This window comes from Strigops habroptila, chromosome 2, assembly GCF_004027225.2.
Source record: "Strigops habroptila isolate Jane chromosome 2, bStrHab1.2.pri, whole genome shotgun sequence".
Lineage (NCBI taxonomy): Eukaryota > Metazoa > Chordata > Aves > Psittaciformes > Psittacidae > Strigops > Strigops habroptila.
In genome coordinates this window covers 31,635,328-31,647,567 of record NC_044278.2, presented here as the reverse complement: position 1 = coordinate 31,647,567, position 12,240 = coordinate 31,635,328, and the positions used below count along the sequence as shown (strand labels likewise).

The 12,240-nt window shown below is 44.1% G+C and overlaps 1 protein-coding gene across 5 annotated transcripts in view; it reads left to right on the top strand.

Moving 5' to 3' along the window:
* The first annotated feature begins 3,514 nt into the window (after positions 1–3,514).
* BRWD1 (bromodomain and WD repeat domain containing 1) overlaps positions 3,515–12,240 on the top strand; it is a 55,579-nt gene continuing 46,853 nt past the window's right edge. For 4 of the 5 annotated variants that reach the window (XR_003990273.1, XM_030477537.1, XM_030477539.1 and 1 more), the window contains exons 1-8: positions 3,515–3,722; positions 3,898–3,956; positions 4,146–4,175; positions 4,367–4,426; positions 7,597–7,747; positions 8,972–9,070; positions 9,652–9,812; positions 10,438–10,659. Coding sequence is in view for 4 of the 5 variants with exons in the window: in XM_030477537.1 (XP_030333397.1) it covers positions 3,656–3,722; positions 3,898–3,956; positions 4,146–4,175; positions 4,367–4,426; positions 7,597–7,747; positions 8,972–9,070; positions 9,652–9,812; positions 10,438–10,659 (849 nt within the window). In the remaining variant the exon portion in view is untranslated. Of the gene's footprint in view, positions 3,723–3,897; positions 3,957–4,145; positions 4,176–4,366; positions 4,427–7,596; positions 7,748–8,960; positions 9,071–9,651; positions 9,813–10,437; positions 10,660–12,240 lie in introns of those variants that run through there. The other variant, XM_030477540.1, reaches the window with a different exon arrangement.

The window sequence follows — 12,240 nt, the reverse complement described above, 5'->3', positions numbered from 1 at the left end:
TACTTCTAAAAAACACTCCAGTTTCACCTCTTCACTTATTTTCTTAAACCACACTTAAATTCAAGAAAGCATTTTACCTTTTCTACCCTTGAATGTTTAACTTTTGTTTAGCACTGGAACACAGCACACTTCTGGTCCGTTTCCAGCACAGCTGTGTTTCTAGCAGAGCGGACCTGGCTTTGGCAGTAGCTTTGAGTTCCTGTATATTCAAAAAACTATGGCACTTTTTCTAATCCCCTGCCCTTCCCCCTCAACCCCTCCAGTTACCTTATTTGTTGGTTTAATTTAGAAGTAGCAGAACATAGCTACATGACATTCTTTACTTTCTGTTTTTAGCAAGTGAAAAACCTCAGTTAAATGACTAATAAACTTGCAGGTAAATACCCTGAAATAACCTCTCTTACCTCATTTTACAGCATGCCTGATTCTCATGTTTTGAGTCTGATGTTGAGATCCTGTTGACTTTCAACATCTCCTCTCGGACATCTGTGATCCACTATCTTATTTATCGTAACTGCTTCCTATTTTTTGTCCTCTTGGGGACAAAAAGTTACTTCTTACTTTATTATAGAAGTGAAAGGGCTTAGCAAGGGTAAATCAGTGACACTGTTGCTCTCAGGACAGAGGCATTTTCATGTTGGAAGAAGGGAGGAGCAGAGGTAGTTCCATTGGGAGCATAGGAGCCCTACCTCTGTTCTGGGCAGCACAACCCACTTGATGTGGTCAAGAATGACACAGGCTTTCCTAATTGCATAAAGCATGCCTAGTAAATATGTGGGTGAATCAGCTATGAATTTTAATTGATTCTGCAGTAGACACATACTGTAGCATGAAATGCCAGCATGTAACCATAAAAACCCCTCCAGTTTGGCTACTGGGTAAACGAGGAATTGTATACATCGGCCCTAGATATCAATTCTGTCTGTGGAGAATTGGAGTGGAAGACAGTAATTTCCACAGGCATGCTCCAAAAAAGGCATTATTTCCTGAACGATGCCAGATACATTTGCTCTGTGCAACTGTCCTGGTTTCAGCTGCAACAGTTCTTTTTCTCCTTCCTAGTAGCTGGTGCAGTGCTGTGTTTTGGCTTTAGTCTGGAAACAGTGCTGATAACACACCAATGTTTTAGTTGTTGCTAAGTAGCACTTACCCAGATCAAGGACTTTTCAGTCTCTCATGCTCTGCCAGTGACGAGGGGCACAGGAAGCCAGGAGGGAGCAGAGGCAGGACACCTGACCCAAACTAGACAAAGGGGCATTCCATACCACAGCACCTCATGCCCAGTATAGAAACTGGGGGGAGTCACCCAGAAGGGACTGATTGCTGCTTGGGTTGGGCTGGGTACCGGTCAGTGGGTGGTGAGCAACTGTATTGTGCATCACTTGTGTTTTCTGAGCTTTCATTTCTTATTTCCCATTATTATTGGTATTTTTTCTGTTATCACTATATTTTACTTTATTTTAGTTATTGGCCTGTTCTTATCTCAACCCGTGGGGTTTACATTCTTTCAATTCTCACCATCCTGTCTGGAGCAGGGGGGAGGGAGTGAGCAAACGGCTGTGTGGTGCTGGGTTACCAGCTGGGTCTAAACCACAACAGCAGCCAAGGGACAGAGTGGCAGCTAATGCAGATTTACATACAGCACTGCGGAATACGTATGTAACGGAGAACCTCCATTTCCAAATACAACGTGAAGAGAACAAAATGCGTTTCTTTAAAGTTCCTTGATTGTATTTGCATCCTGCTACTAGTTGTTCTGGTTCAGAGTGTGCCATGTCATATGTGGTCACACTGCACCACTCTGGAATTCGTTTTTCAGAGTCAACTAGATCACAGCTCCTTAAAACACAAACAGCCAGGATGCTGAAGTGCATCCAAGTTTAGCTGATGAACACCCATTTGTCTGGCAATGAGATCTAGAGGAACACGCAGGTGGCCCTTAAGAATGATGTGGCTGAAGCTTGCAACAATACTGGAAGCGGGAAACTGTGGATCTCGTTTAGAGAAAGGTTTTAAATGGTAAGAATGCCTGGTTTTTGGTGTGTTTTGGGGTTTTTTTTTGTTTTGTTTTTTTCCTTGTACCTGACCTGTGCACTAACCCATCAGGAAGCAGGGCAGGACTCTGCCTTCTGGGATGCCTCTGGGAAAACTGCCTGCTGCTGGGCCTGCTCCTCAGGTGCACAAAAGCTCTTTGTCAGAAGCTGAAAGCACGTCAAAGGTTGAGAGATTAATACACACCTATTGCTACAACGAAATATTGAAAATACTTCAAGGGTTCTAAAGATGCATACCAAGCCACCACAGGTGGGGAATGGGAAAAGGAAGGGAAGAGCTTGGATGTACAACGCAGCAAGAGCACAGGCAGTGCTACGTTTACATTAGAATTCATGCTGGGCAGAGGTGAGAAACAAGTGTAAGAAGGAAAAAAACAAACCCCCTATAAATAGGCTCCCAAAGCCAGGGTGGGGCGGAGGTGGTGCTGGCACCAGTTTGCAGAGACGCGGGGCGGGGGGGGACACTGGGGCAAAGCCGCTGGTTTTGGAAAGGCCACAGCAGGGACACGATGCCTTCTCCGGGAGGCACTGAACTGAGGGGAGCCGAGCTGCCCCCGAGCATCGCACCCACGGAGCCTCAGTGACACAGGCCTGTAGAGTCGGGAGATCTGCCTCGAGCGCACAGGAGCCGAAACACAACCGACGCCGCGTAAAAACATTCGGCGATGCGGTGGCTGCAAACGCACTCGTGCTGCCCGCTGCCCGAGCCGGGAGGCGTCTCAGCGGCCCGGGGCGCGCCGGGGAACACGCACGGTACCGGGCTTTCAGGCGGAGCTCTGTGCCCCGGCGCGGGCCGCAGCCTGCCTCCGCCGGTACCGACACGGCCGGTCCCTGCGGTGCCCGGCGGCAGCCGCGCGGCTCGCGCCGCGCCGCCCCAATGCCCGCACGCTCCCAACGACAGCCCAACCGCCGCCCCGCGCGCACCCGGCGGCGCCCCGAGCCACCCGCCCCGCCGCACCTCAAAGCGGCCCCGCCCACCTGGGCGCTCCGTCACCGGCCGCCTGCCTCACGCAATCCTTCCGCGCCCGGGCCTCTCCTTCCCTCACGGCACTGCTTCTCCTTTCCTCCCGTCTGCTGTGCCCGCCGCTCCTCCCCGCACGTGTTCCGCGGACACAGCGCACCCCCCGCCCCGCCGCGCACCGCTCCCGGCGCTCCCGGCACAGGGACTACTTTTTCTTCTCCCTCCCCCTCCCTCCTTTCCCCCCCTCCCCGGGGCGTGCCCGGCGCAGGTGTCAGCGGCGGCGGCGGCGGCGCCGTGGATCGTCACGCGGCGGCGCTGGCGGCGGCGCTGGCGGCGGCGCAGAGGCTGCGCTGAGGCGGGGGAGGGGAGAGCAGCCGGAGCGCGAGCGCGACGTCCGGCGGGGGGCGGGGGAGGCTCGCTCCCGCGCGCGGAGGAGAGGGGAGGGGAGAGAGCACGGAGGCGGGGGGGAGGGGGGCCGGCTGGCGGTGGGGGAGGGGCGGCGCTGACAGGGCTATGCCGAGCCGGGCCCTGCCCGCGCCAGGCGCTGACTGAGCCCTCAGCCCTGCCCGGCCAGCAACGGCCGCCGCCAGCAGCGACTGTACCGAGCGAGCGTGCGGCAGCCGCCGGGGCCGGAGCCGCCATGGCCGAACCCTCGGCCTCTTCCAACTCAGGCGGCGGCGGCGTGTCCCTGCCGCTCATTGAATCAGGTAAAACCGGCGGGGCGCGAGCGGCCGCGGGCCAGGGCGAGAGCTACTGCCGGTGCCGCCGCTCCCTGCCGCCATCTTCCTGACCGTGATTATGAATTACAGTCACCCCGGGGGCTCCCCCCGCCCCACTCAGCCCCGGCCTCACCCCCCCCGTCTCTCCCCGTGTCTCTTGCAGAGCTCTACTTCCTCATAGCTCGTTTCCTGACCACCGGGCCCTGCAGGAGGGCGCTGAAGGTGAGTACAGGGGCGCCGCACACTGACCTGGGCGCACGGGCTCGGCCGTTCCCTGCCACAGGGAGCACCGAGGGGCAGCCGTGAACAGCCGCCCCCCCACCCCCCCCCCGTCCGCGCCCCCTCCTCAGCCCTTGAGAAGCCGGAGGCTTGCTTGCCCCTAAATCAGTGTTTTTTCCTCTTTCTCTGCAGGTGCTGGTGCAGGAGCTGGAGCAGCACCAGGTCTGTGTGGGCTCTGATGAAATAAGCTCTCTTGCTGTAGTCAAAAGTTTCCCTTACTTTACGAGTCATTCAAGTTTCTTCCACTCTACTGTCTCAACTTTTCCGCCTCAACACGCATTGTTTTGGATGTGATATATCCCTTCTTCCCTTTTAACCATTCACTTTTTTTTTCCCCCCCCTCCTCTATTTAGTTGCTTCCTAAAAGGTTGGATTGGCAAGGAAATGAGCATTATAGAAGTTACGAAGAATTGGTGAGATTATTTTCTTTTTAAACTTTTAATTAGGATGATAACGTTGCTGTTAGACCCTTTTCCTTTAAAAGCAGGCTGACAGTTTTACCTTCCAGTTTTATTCAGACTCTGTTAAGACATTGGAGATATTTTGAAAAGGGCCTTTAATTTCTTTACATTAGACTAACAAAAACACAAGTGGTGTTTTAAATTGGGGATATTGTTTACATAGCAGAGGTGGAGCTTGGCGTTGTGCTTTGGTACATGCCACTGCCTACATATAGGGAAGAACCAATCTGAAGCAAGGTTTCATTTCAGAGCTTCACCAGTGAGTTTGTTAAGTGCGTTTTGATTTGACGGTATTTATTTTCTGTTTGGCTTCATCAGTCCCCTTCAACAGATTAGGAAATGAAATCGCTGTTCAGAAATCAAGGATTGGCAGCTCTGGTGCCTATGAGTATGCTCTTTGTCTCTGCCTACTCACTGGTCATAGCTTTGTTTCTGAATACTAGGAAGATATGAGTGATCTCTCTACAGCATGTACTTTATGCCTTCTATGGCTGATGTTTGCTCCAAGTGTTTTAACTTGTATCCGTTTCAGAATGGAAGGCTGTCTTTCTCTTGGTGTTTTATTATACTGGTTCTTAAGTGGCAGAGTATATTTGGCAGTTGAATCTCGTGAAGTGATGGCCTGGTGGTGCCTGCCCAGTGTGGCTTTACCCTGCTTTATTGAAGTTGATATTGTTTCCTTTAAGCAGATGCTTATTCTCGCTTTTTTCCCTCCTTAAGATTCAGGCATTCCAGGTTGATTGACTGACTTCCCCCTTACCATGAGCTTGTGTAATGTTATAGGTAAATCCCCTTGTCCCTCTTGTGGAGCGCTTGAACATCTCAGAATCATGTTTGCATAGAGAAGGAAGAAAATTTTGCTTAAAACATTTAATTATTTAAATGCTGCTTAAAATGATAAACTGGCTTCTATTTCTTCTACTTGTCAGTGTGGTCAGTTGAGCAAATGAGGTTTTAGATTAATGCTTTAAGTCACTGAAAAGCCTAGTCTTGCTAAACAGGAATACTTTCAAGCTCTGACTTGAATTTAGCAAACATGAAAGTACTAGTAAGTTTAAAAATGATTGTTTGGGTGTTTTTGTGTTTGTTGGTTGTATTTCTTCTGGCAAAAAAGTGCTGGTGTTGGGACATGTCGTGTGGATTCTTCTGACTTTGCTACAGGTTTTTTTAGCTGTGTTTATTACACATATACAGTGGTCACATTAATTCTTTAATATGTTAAAGATACTAATGCCTCTTCTACCTTTTTTCCCTACAAAATTTAAAAGAAATCTCTACACAGGGTAATAGTATTTCACAATATCCAGATTAATCTTATGAAGGTTTTAGTTTCTGCTTTTGAGGGGCTTTGGGCACTGTTTGTTGTCCCACTGGTCTCACTCTGGATTTGCAGAGGCCACAGACAAATGCAATCATGTGGTGCAGTTATTTCTTTTCCTCTTTGCTCATCATGGAATTGGAGCAGGACTTTAAAATGCCTGTTCCTTCCAAAATCTGAGGAAAACTACTTAAAAAGGAAATGAGTTGCAAGGTTTTGTATGCATGCTTTCATCAGGGATTGCTTTTGTAATATGTAGTTCCTGATAATGGCATGCAAACAAAAATGGTTTATAATGCTTGGCATAAAGTATGCTGAGCTTTCTGTCCTGAATGTTGTAGCTGGTACTACTCTGTACCAATTCAAGAAGCAAAAATTATAAACGTGATGAAAAAGTGCATTTTGTAATCTTTTGGACTACCAAATGTATTTCTTATAATCAACCAACTTCTCATAATCAACCAAGTATCTGATGAGCTGTATGGTAATGTTAACTATTTTACTGATACTGCCACCTCCCCACTCCCACAGGAATACATCCAATACCCCCACAAGCTTTATACATTACTTGGATTTTTATTATCAAAGCAAATAATAGGCTGTGGCTTAAATTGTACTTTCTCCATACTCAGTGTGCATTTAAGCAACTTTTTGTTACATGACAGCATGTGGTATTTTTATTCCCACTGTTCTGATTACGAGATCAGCCTTGTCAGAACTTCCCTCATCCAAGTTCTGTTGGTAGGCTAAGGGAATAACATCATAAGCACGAGCTAGTTCTGCTTGTGTTCTGAGCTACATGGGCCAGAGGCCACACACCTGTGTTGGTGTGGCCTGCTGCCTCTCTTGGATGTATTGGTTGGGAATGGTCTGGCTGCTGAAGTAGCAGTGTGGCTTCTGGGTCCAACTGGTTTTGACGTGGCAAGATCAGAGAGTGAAGTAAACATGGGGCAGTTTCTGCCTGCTGATTCAGGCCTCCCCAGTAGTTTAAATTTATGATTCTGATGGTTTGGTTTACTCAAGTCTGTGTAAAGACTACTTTGCATATTTAACTTCTGCAGTATTGTGATTGACTTTATAGTTAGATGAGGATTATTTTTCACTGAATTCCCAAAATGTAAAGGAGGAAAAATAATCAAAACCCACTTACATCTGTTCTTGACTGAAACATCAGAGTGTGTATGTGTTTTTTCAGACTGTTAGATGTAGGTAGTATGGGATCCTTCCTGAATGGATGGATGACTGTTTCGATCCTTTTGGTTTGAGGAAGTAGGACAGTCTTACACTGCGTAGTACTGTTTCTTCAAGGAAACTGTTTCCAGAGAGATTGTACTCAAACCTACTGGGTTGCAGTTTACTGAACAAGTACTGCGTGACTGAAGCACTAGTTGCATAAATTCTTGTGCTTGATTACAACAAAATTCTGCGTGATCTTGAGTTATGAGGGTTGGAATTTTATTTTTTATATTTTAATAAAAGTAATTGGGTGAATGGGGCAAAGATGCTCATTGTGAGCTGCCGCCTGACTGGGTGCTGTGCGGGTGAATGTTGCAAGCTTTCAGTAGTAAAATAGTGATAAGCAGTAAGTGGGTTTACTGCAGTTATTTTTACTATAGCTCTCCCATTCTTGGAGAGAAGTGGCTGAATTTACTAGATCAGAGCTTAGCAGAATTGATTTTGTTTTGCAAGTTGAACTTAAAAGTGTTTAAACAATGTTTATTATACTTGTGAATATTGAAGCTTTTAGAGTCATCTGTTCTGGATGTACCATATGTATATATTTTTAAACTTTTATTTCTGCCAGGTGCTGTCCAACAGACATGTGGCTCCAGACCATTTGTTACAAATTTGCAAGCGTATTGGCCCTATACTGGATAAGGAGATACCACCCAGCATTTCGAGAGTGAATTCCTTGCTTGGCGCAGGGAGACAGTCATTGTTACGTACAGCAAAAGGTGTGGTCTGCTCGTTATTTGGTATGGGTATGATACATTTTCATAAGTATATGGTGAAGACTTTTGGAATTCTTAAAAGGGGTGAGCTTTCACCAGAATTGGCCTCATTTCGGTACCGTGTTTAATCAATCAAAACACCAGCATTTTATGTATAAACTATATATTGACTGTTATGAAGAGAAGGTTTTAAGTTGCATCACAAGAGTTATTGTTACTCTGAGTGCTGAGACTGCTGAACATGGCTAGTTTTCAGTGTTACTGCAATAAAATGAATCATCAGGACACAGGTGCTGTTTTTCTAACATACTGCTAGGAGTATATTGGCCCATGATGGTTCTGAATGCAGCAGCTGTTGTATTCAGTTAGGCACAAATGTGAGACAGTTAACAGCAGCTTTCTGAAAGTTTTGTAGTTAATGCAAATAGCATCAGAATTAGTACTTGTGATTTCTGTACGCAGGGAGGAAGAAAGTCCTTGCCTGTAACTTAAAGGGAATGGTTGGCAGTGCATAAGCACAGACTTTGATAGAGTAGATTTTTAGCTTTAGACTTCCTTGTTTCTGGGAAGTCCATGTGTGTGTCTGAAGTTCTGCTGTGTAGCTAGATGCTGTGATGTGGGACTGGTTTGTGGGATACTATTGCATTTTCAATTAACTGTCCTAACTGCTTTAAAGGATGCACACTGAATGACAGTGACTCTTCTATCCTGAAAATCAGGATAGAACGATTATTTCAGCATGAGGATGTCAAAAGTAGCTGTCAGTCTGGGTATTTTTTTTTTAAGAATCACAGAACTGTCAGATGGAAGGGAGCTCTTGAGTTCATCTAGTTAAATATTTTCATACTAATAAACATTCAATAAATACTTATGAACAAATATGCATTAAAATGTTAAAAACCTTAAATGTTTTGCACTGGGGACGAGTAGGAAAAATTCAGTTGAAAGGTTAGGTTTGTGTTATGTGAACTGCAGGGGCATCTCCACTTAGGAGTGATTTCAAAGATTGGTGGTTGGTTGTATTGGGTTTTTTTTCCTCCTTCTGTTACTATACTGAATGGAATTTTCTCAGATGCTACACTATTTGTGAAAAGTTTTGGTGTTCCTGGTTTTTCAGTTGTTTTAGTACTGTGTTTGAGGCCACCTATAGATATGTTCTCTACTGTCTTTTGGCATTTTAACATGTATTTATGTTTTTGTTTTAAACATGTACAATTGGTTTTAAAGATTGCAGGAACACAGTTTGGAAGGGCTCTGCATTTGCTGCTCTTCATAGAGGAAGGCCTCCTGAATTTCCTGTGAACTATGGCACACCACCAAATCTTGGTAAGCTCTTTGCAATGCTCATCACTGCTGCCGTGAACACACAATGTGTGTCTTGATACTGGCCTTGCTGTGATGTTGAAAACTGCACCTTAGAGCTGGATGTGGAGTCTCATCTGGAGAACTTCCTGTGACTTCACTGGAGTTATGTATTGGGTACAAAGCTCTGCTCACAGCACTAGTGAGACAGCAGCCTCTAGATGACATCTTTTTTGTTTATAAAGCCCCTGTATTAAGTAACTAAACCTACAGGAAATAGAAATCCTTCTCCTTTGGGTAGAAGGAAACTTGTATGGTTTAAAGTATAGAGGCCTTAGAGGGCCATGGGAAAATAAAGAGAACACTTAGCACTTCTTATTTAGAGACTGTTTTGATTTGACTTTTTTGATTGGAACAAGTTTAAAACACTGTCTTGGTTTTATACATAGAAAAAAATTGCAAATACAAGAAAAAAATACTTTATAAATTCTGAAAGTCACTTGTAGTAAGTCCTTAGTAATAGTGCAAGTTAAATAAAATCATGGTTTAGAATAGACCTGTTTTAAATATCAGTACATTCATTCTTTGCTTTCTTTGTGTTCTAGTGGAAGTACATCGAGCAAAACAATTAACTGGATATGCAAAGTTCAGTACTTCATTTCCAGGAAGCATGTATCAGCATGTCAAGATGCACAGACGGATTCTTGGCCATCTTTCTTCTGTATATTGTGTTGCATTCGATAGGACTGGACATAGAATATTTACTGTAAGTTCATGAAATAGATCCAAATCTGAATATAGCTCTAGATGGATGCAAGGAAAAGAGCTTTCAAATGCACGTTATGCTAAAACTTCTGGAAGTGAATATCAGGAGTGTTAAAATGTAGCCGATGAGCTCCATTGCTGTGCTTAAGTAGAACAATTTGATGTAAATTGTAAGGTTGGAAGCATGTAAGAAATGGCGTATGTAATATCTGGTCAGGTGTTGACATTGATGCAGGAGCTTTATTCAGTGATGTAGTTCATTGTTAAGCATGTGTTCACGTTCTTTATGAAGTGGCAGAGGAGAGATGGATTTTGCAGAACGGTACTTTCATTGGCCCCTTCCTGTAAGGAATCCCCTCAAACTTATTCCAGACTTCTTGCCTTATATGGTGTAGATCTGTGGTGATTGCACTGTAATCCTGAACCATAAGTGAGCATTTCTTTATTTTATTTTTTTTAATGTGGTCTTATGACCTTATTTCTTTAAGCTCATACATAGTTTTACATAGAAGTATAACTTACCAAGCTGTGGAAAAACATAGTTAGGTTCTTTAAGGGAAACCTAAAACTTTTGTCCTGAATGTCTTTGAAAACCCTTGCTGAGCGTAATAACTGTTTCTTTCTAGGGCTCAGATGACTGTTTGGTAAAGATTTGGTCAACTCATAATGGCAGGTTATTTGCCACTTTACGAGGACATTCAGCAGAGATTTCTGATATGGCTGTCAATTATGAAAACACTATGATTGCAGCTGGAAGCTGTGATAAAATGATCAGAGTGTGGTGTCTGAGAACTTGTGCACCAGTTGCGGTCCTCCATGGACACACAGGGTCCATTACCTCATTACAGGTAGGTTTTGGAGTTTTTTTTTAAGTGTGTCTACATATTGAAGCACAAATAGTGTAAATGGATTGTAAGAAGCAGTCAGTCCCCGAAACTCAGATAAATTTCACATGACAGCATGGTCTGGAAAGCTTAAAGGTATTTTAGTCAAATAGTAGAAGACAAGGAATAATGTCGGGGGGAGGGGAGGGAAATGCTGTTGCACCTGATTTGAAAAGTTAAGAGTCTGCTTTAGTAGCAGGATTTAGATTAATGGGACACCCTAAGATTAGGTAGCTATCATGTTGGTAGGAAATAACCAGTTTGCTTGGTTGCTTCTTGCAATTGAGAAGCGTAGTTACAGGAATACTTTACACCAACAGAACCTTCCGTCTTTGTGTTACAACTTCTTGGAAAGAAAGATTAGTGCCTCATTTTCTGTTTGTGGAGACAAGTACTTTGTTGTTGCTCTTACTAGGTGGAGAAGTAACTTGCCAAGTGTCCATCTTACTTTTTCATGTCCAAGTACAATGAACTTTCGCTGTGCTTCTCACTATGGTTTTCACATGAATGAAATTATTTCTGGGGGAATATTAGAATCCGAACATTTAAATATTGATGTCAAAAATTATTCAAAATCATAAGACAAACCTGCACAAAAAAAAAAAAGTTCCCTGCCGCCCTGAAATTCTTGAGTACTTAACTGAAGATAATGACAGGAATCCTTCTTCAGTTAAAAAAGATCACTACCTCTAATATTTGAGCTATCGGAACTAAAGAGAATTTCTGGGAAATATTGTGTCCTCTTTATGTCGGTTACTGGAGGCGCAATATGCTGGTTTATGTGGGTGAGTGTTCTGATCTGGTGTGTGATTCTTACAACTGCTGTGATATGGGTATTTCTCTTAATCTCAAAAATGTGAGTTAGTTCGAAAGTTCAAAGATGTTCAGTGTAGTATGTTGTGTATTTAAATTTGAAGGCGTTGTGGTACTTTGTGAGCTATTGGTAGTCCTTTGGATTCACTCTTGGTTTGGCCTTTGTGTTTCCTTATTTACCACATAAATGCATAAGTAGCTCACTATGCCGATTTGCTGTGTTATCCAGTGAGACAAATAGGCTGATGTTGGGGGGTGAAGTGGCTACCTGCCAGCTTGTGAAGTTCAGTTGTACAGAAAATAATTTTGCAGTTTTCTCAAAAATGCTGCCTCTGAGAGTAATTTTCGTATTTGCAGAGTTTCTGTGGCATTCACTGCTTTTTTTTCCTGTTTGTTTTTTAGTGGGAAAGAACTTATTCATGGTGTTTATTGTAGTATGGTGGATTTCTTCTGTTTAAGCATTCTTGTCATAGAATCCCAGGTTGGAAGGGACCTCAAGGTCCGACCTTTCATGGCAAAGCATGACCTAGACTAGATGTCCCAGTACTGTAATTGCAATATGTACAATTTATATGGCCCTTTCCAATAGTAGTAGTAGCAATGGATGAACAATTTAAATCAACTTGTGTAACTTGAATTCTTTAAAGTTTTCTAAAGGGTAGCTCTGTGCATATCAATAAATCCATGTCTTAAAGAAGTATGTGTGAGGACGTCCTATAAATTCATGTGTGA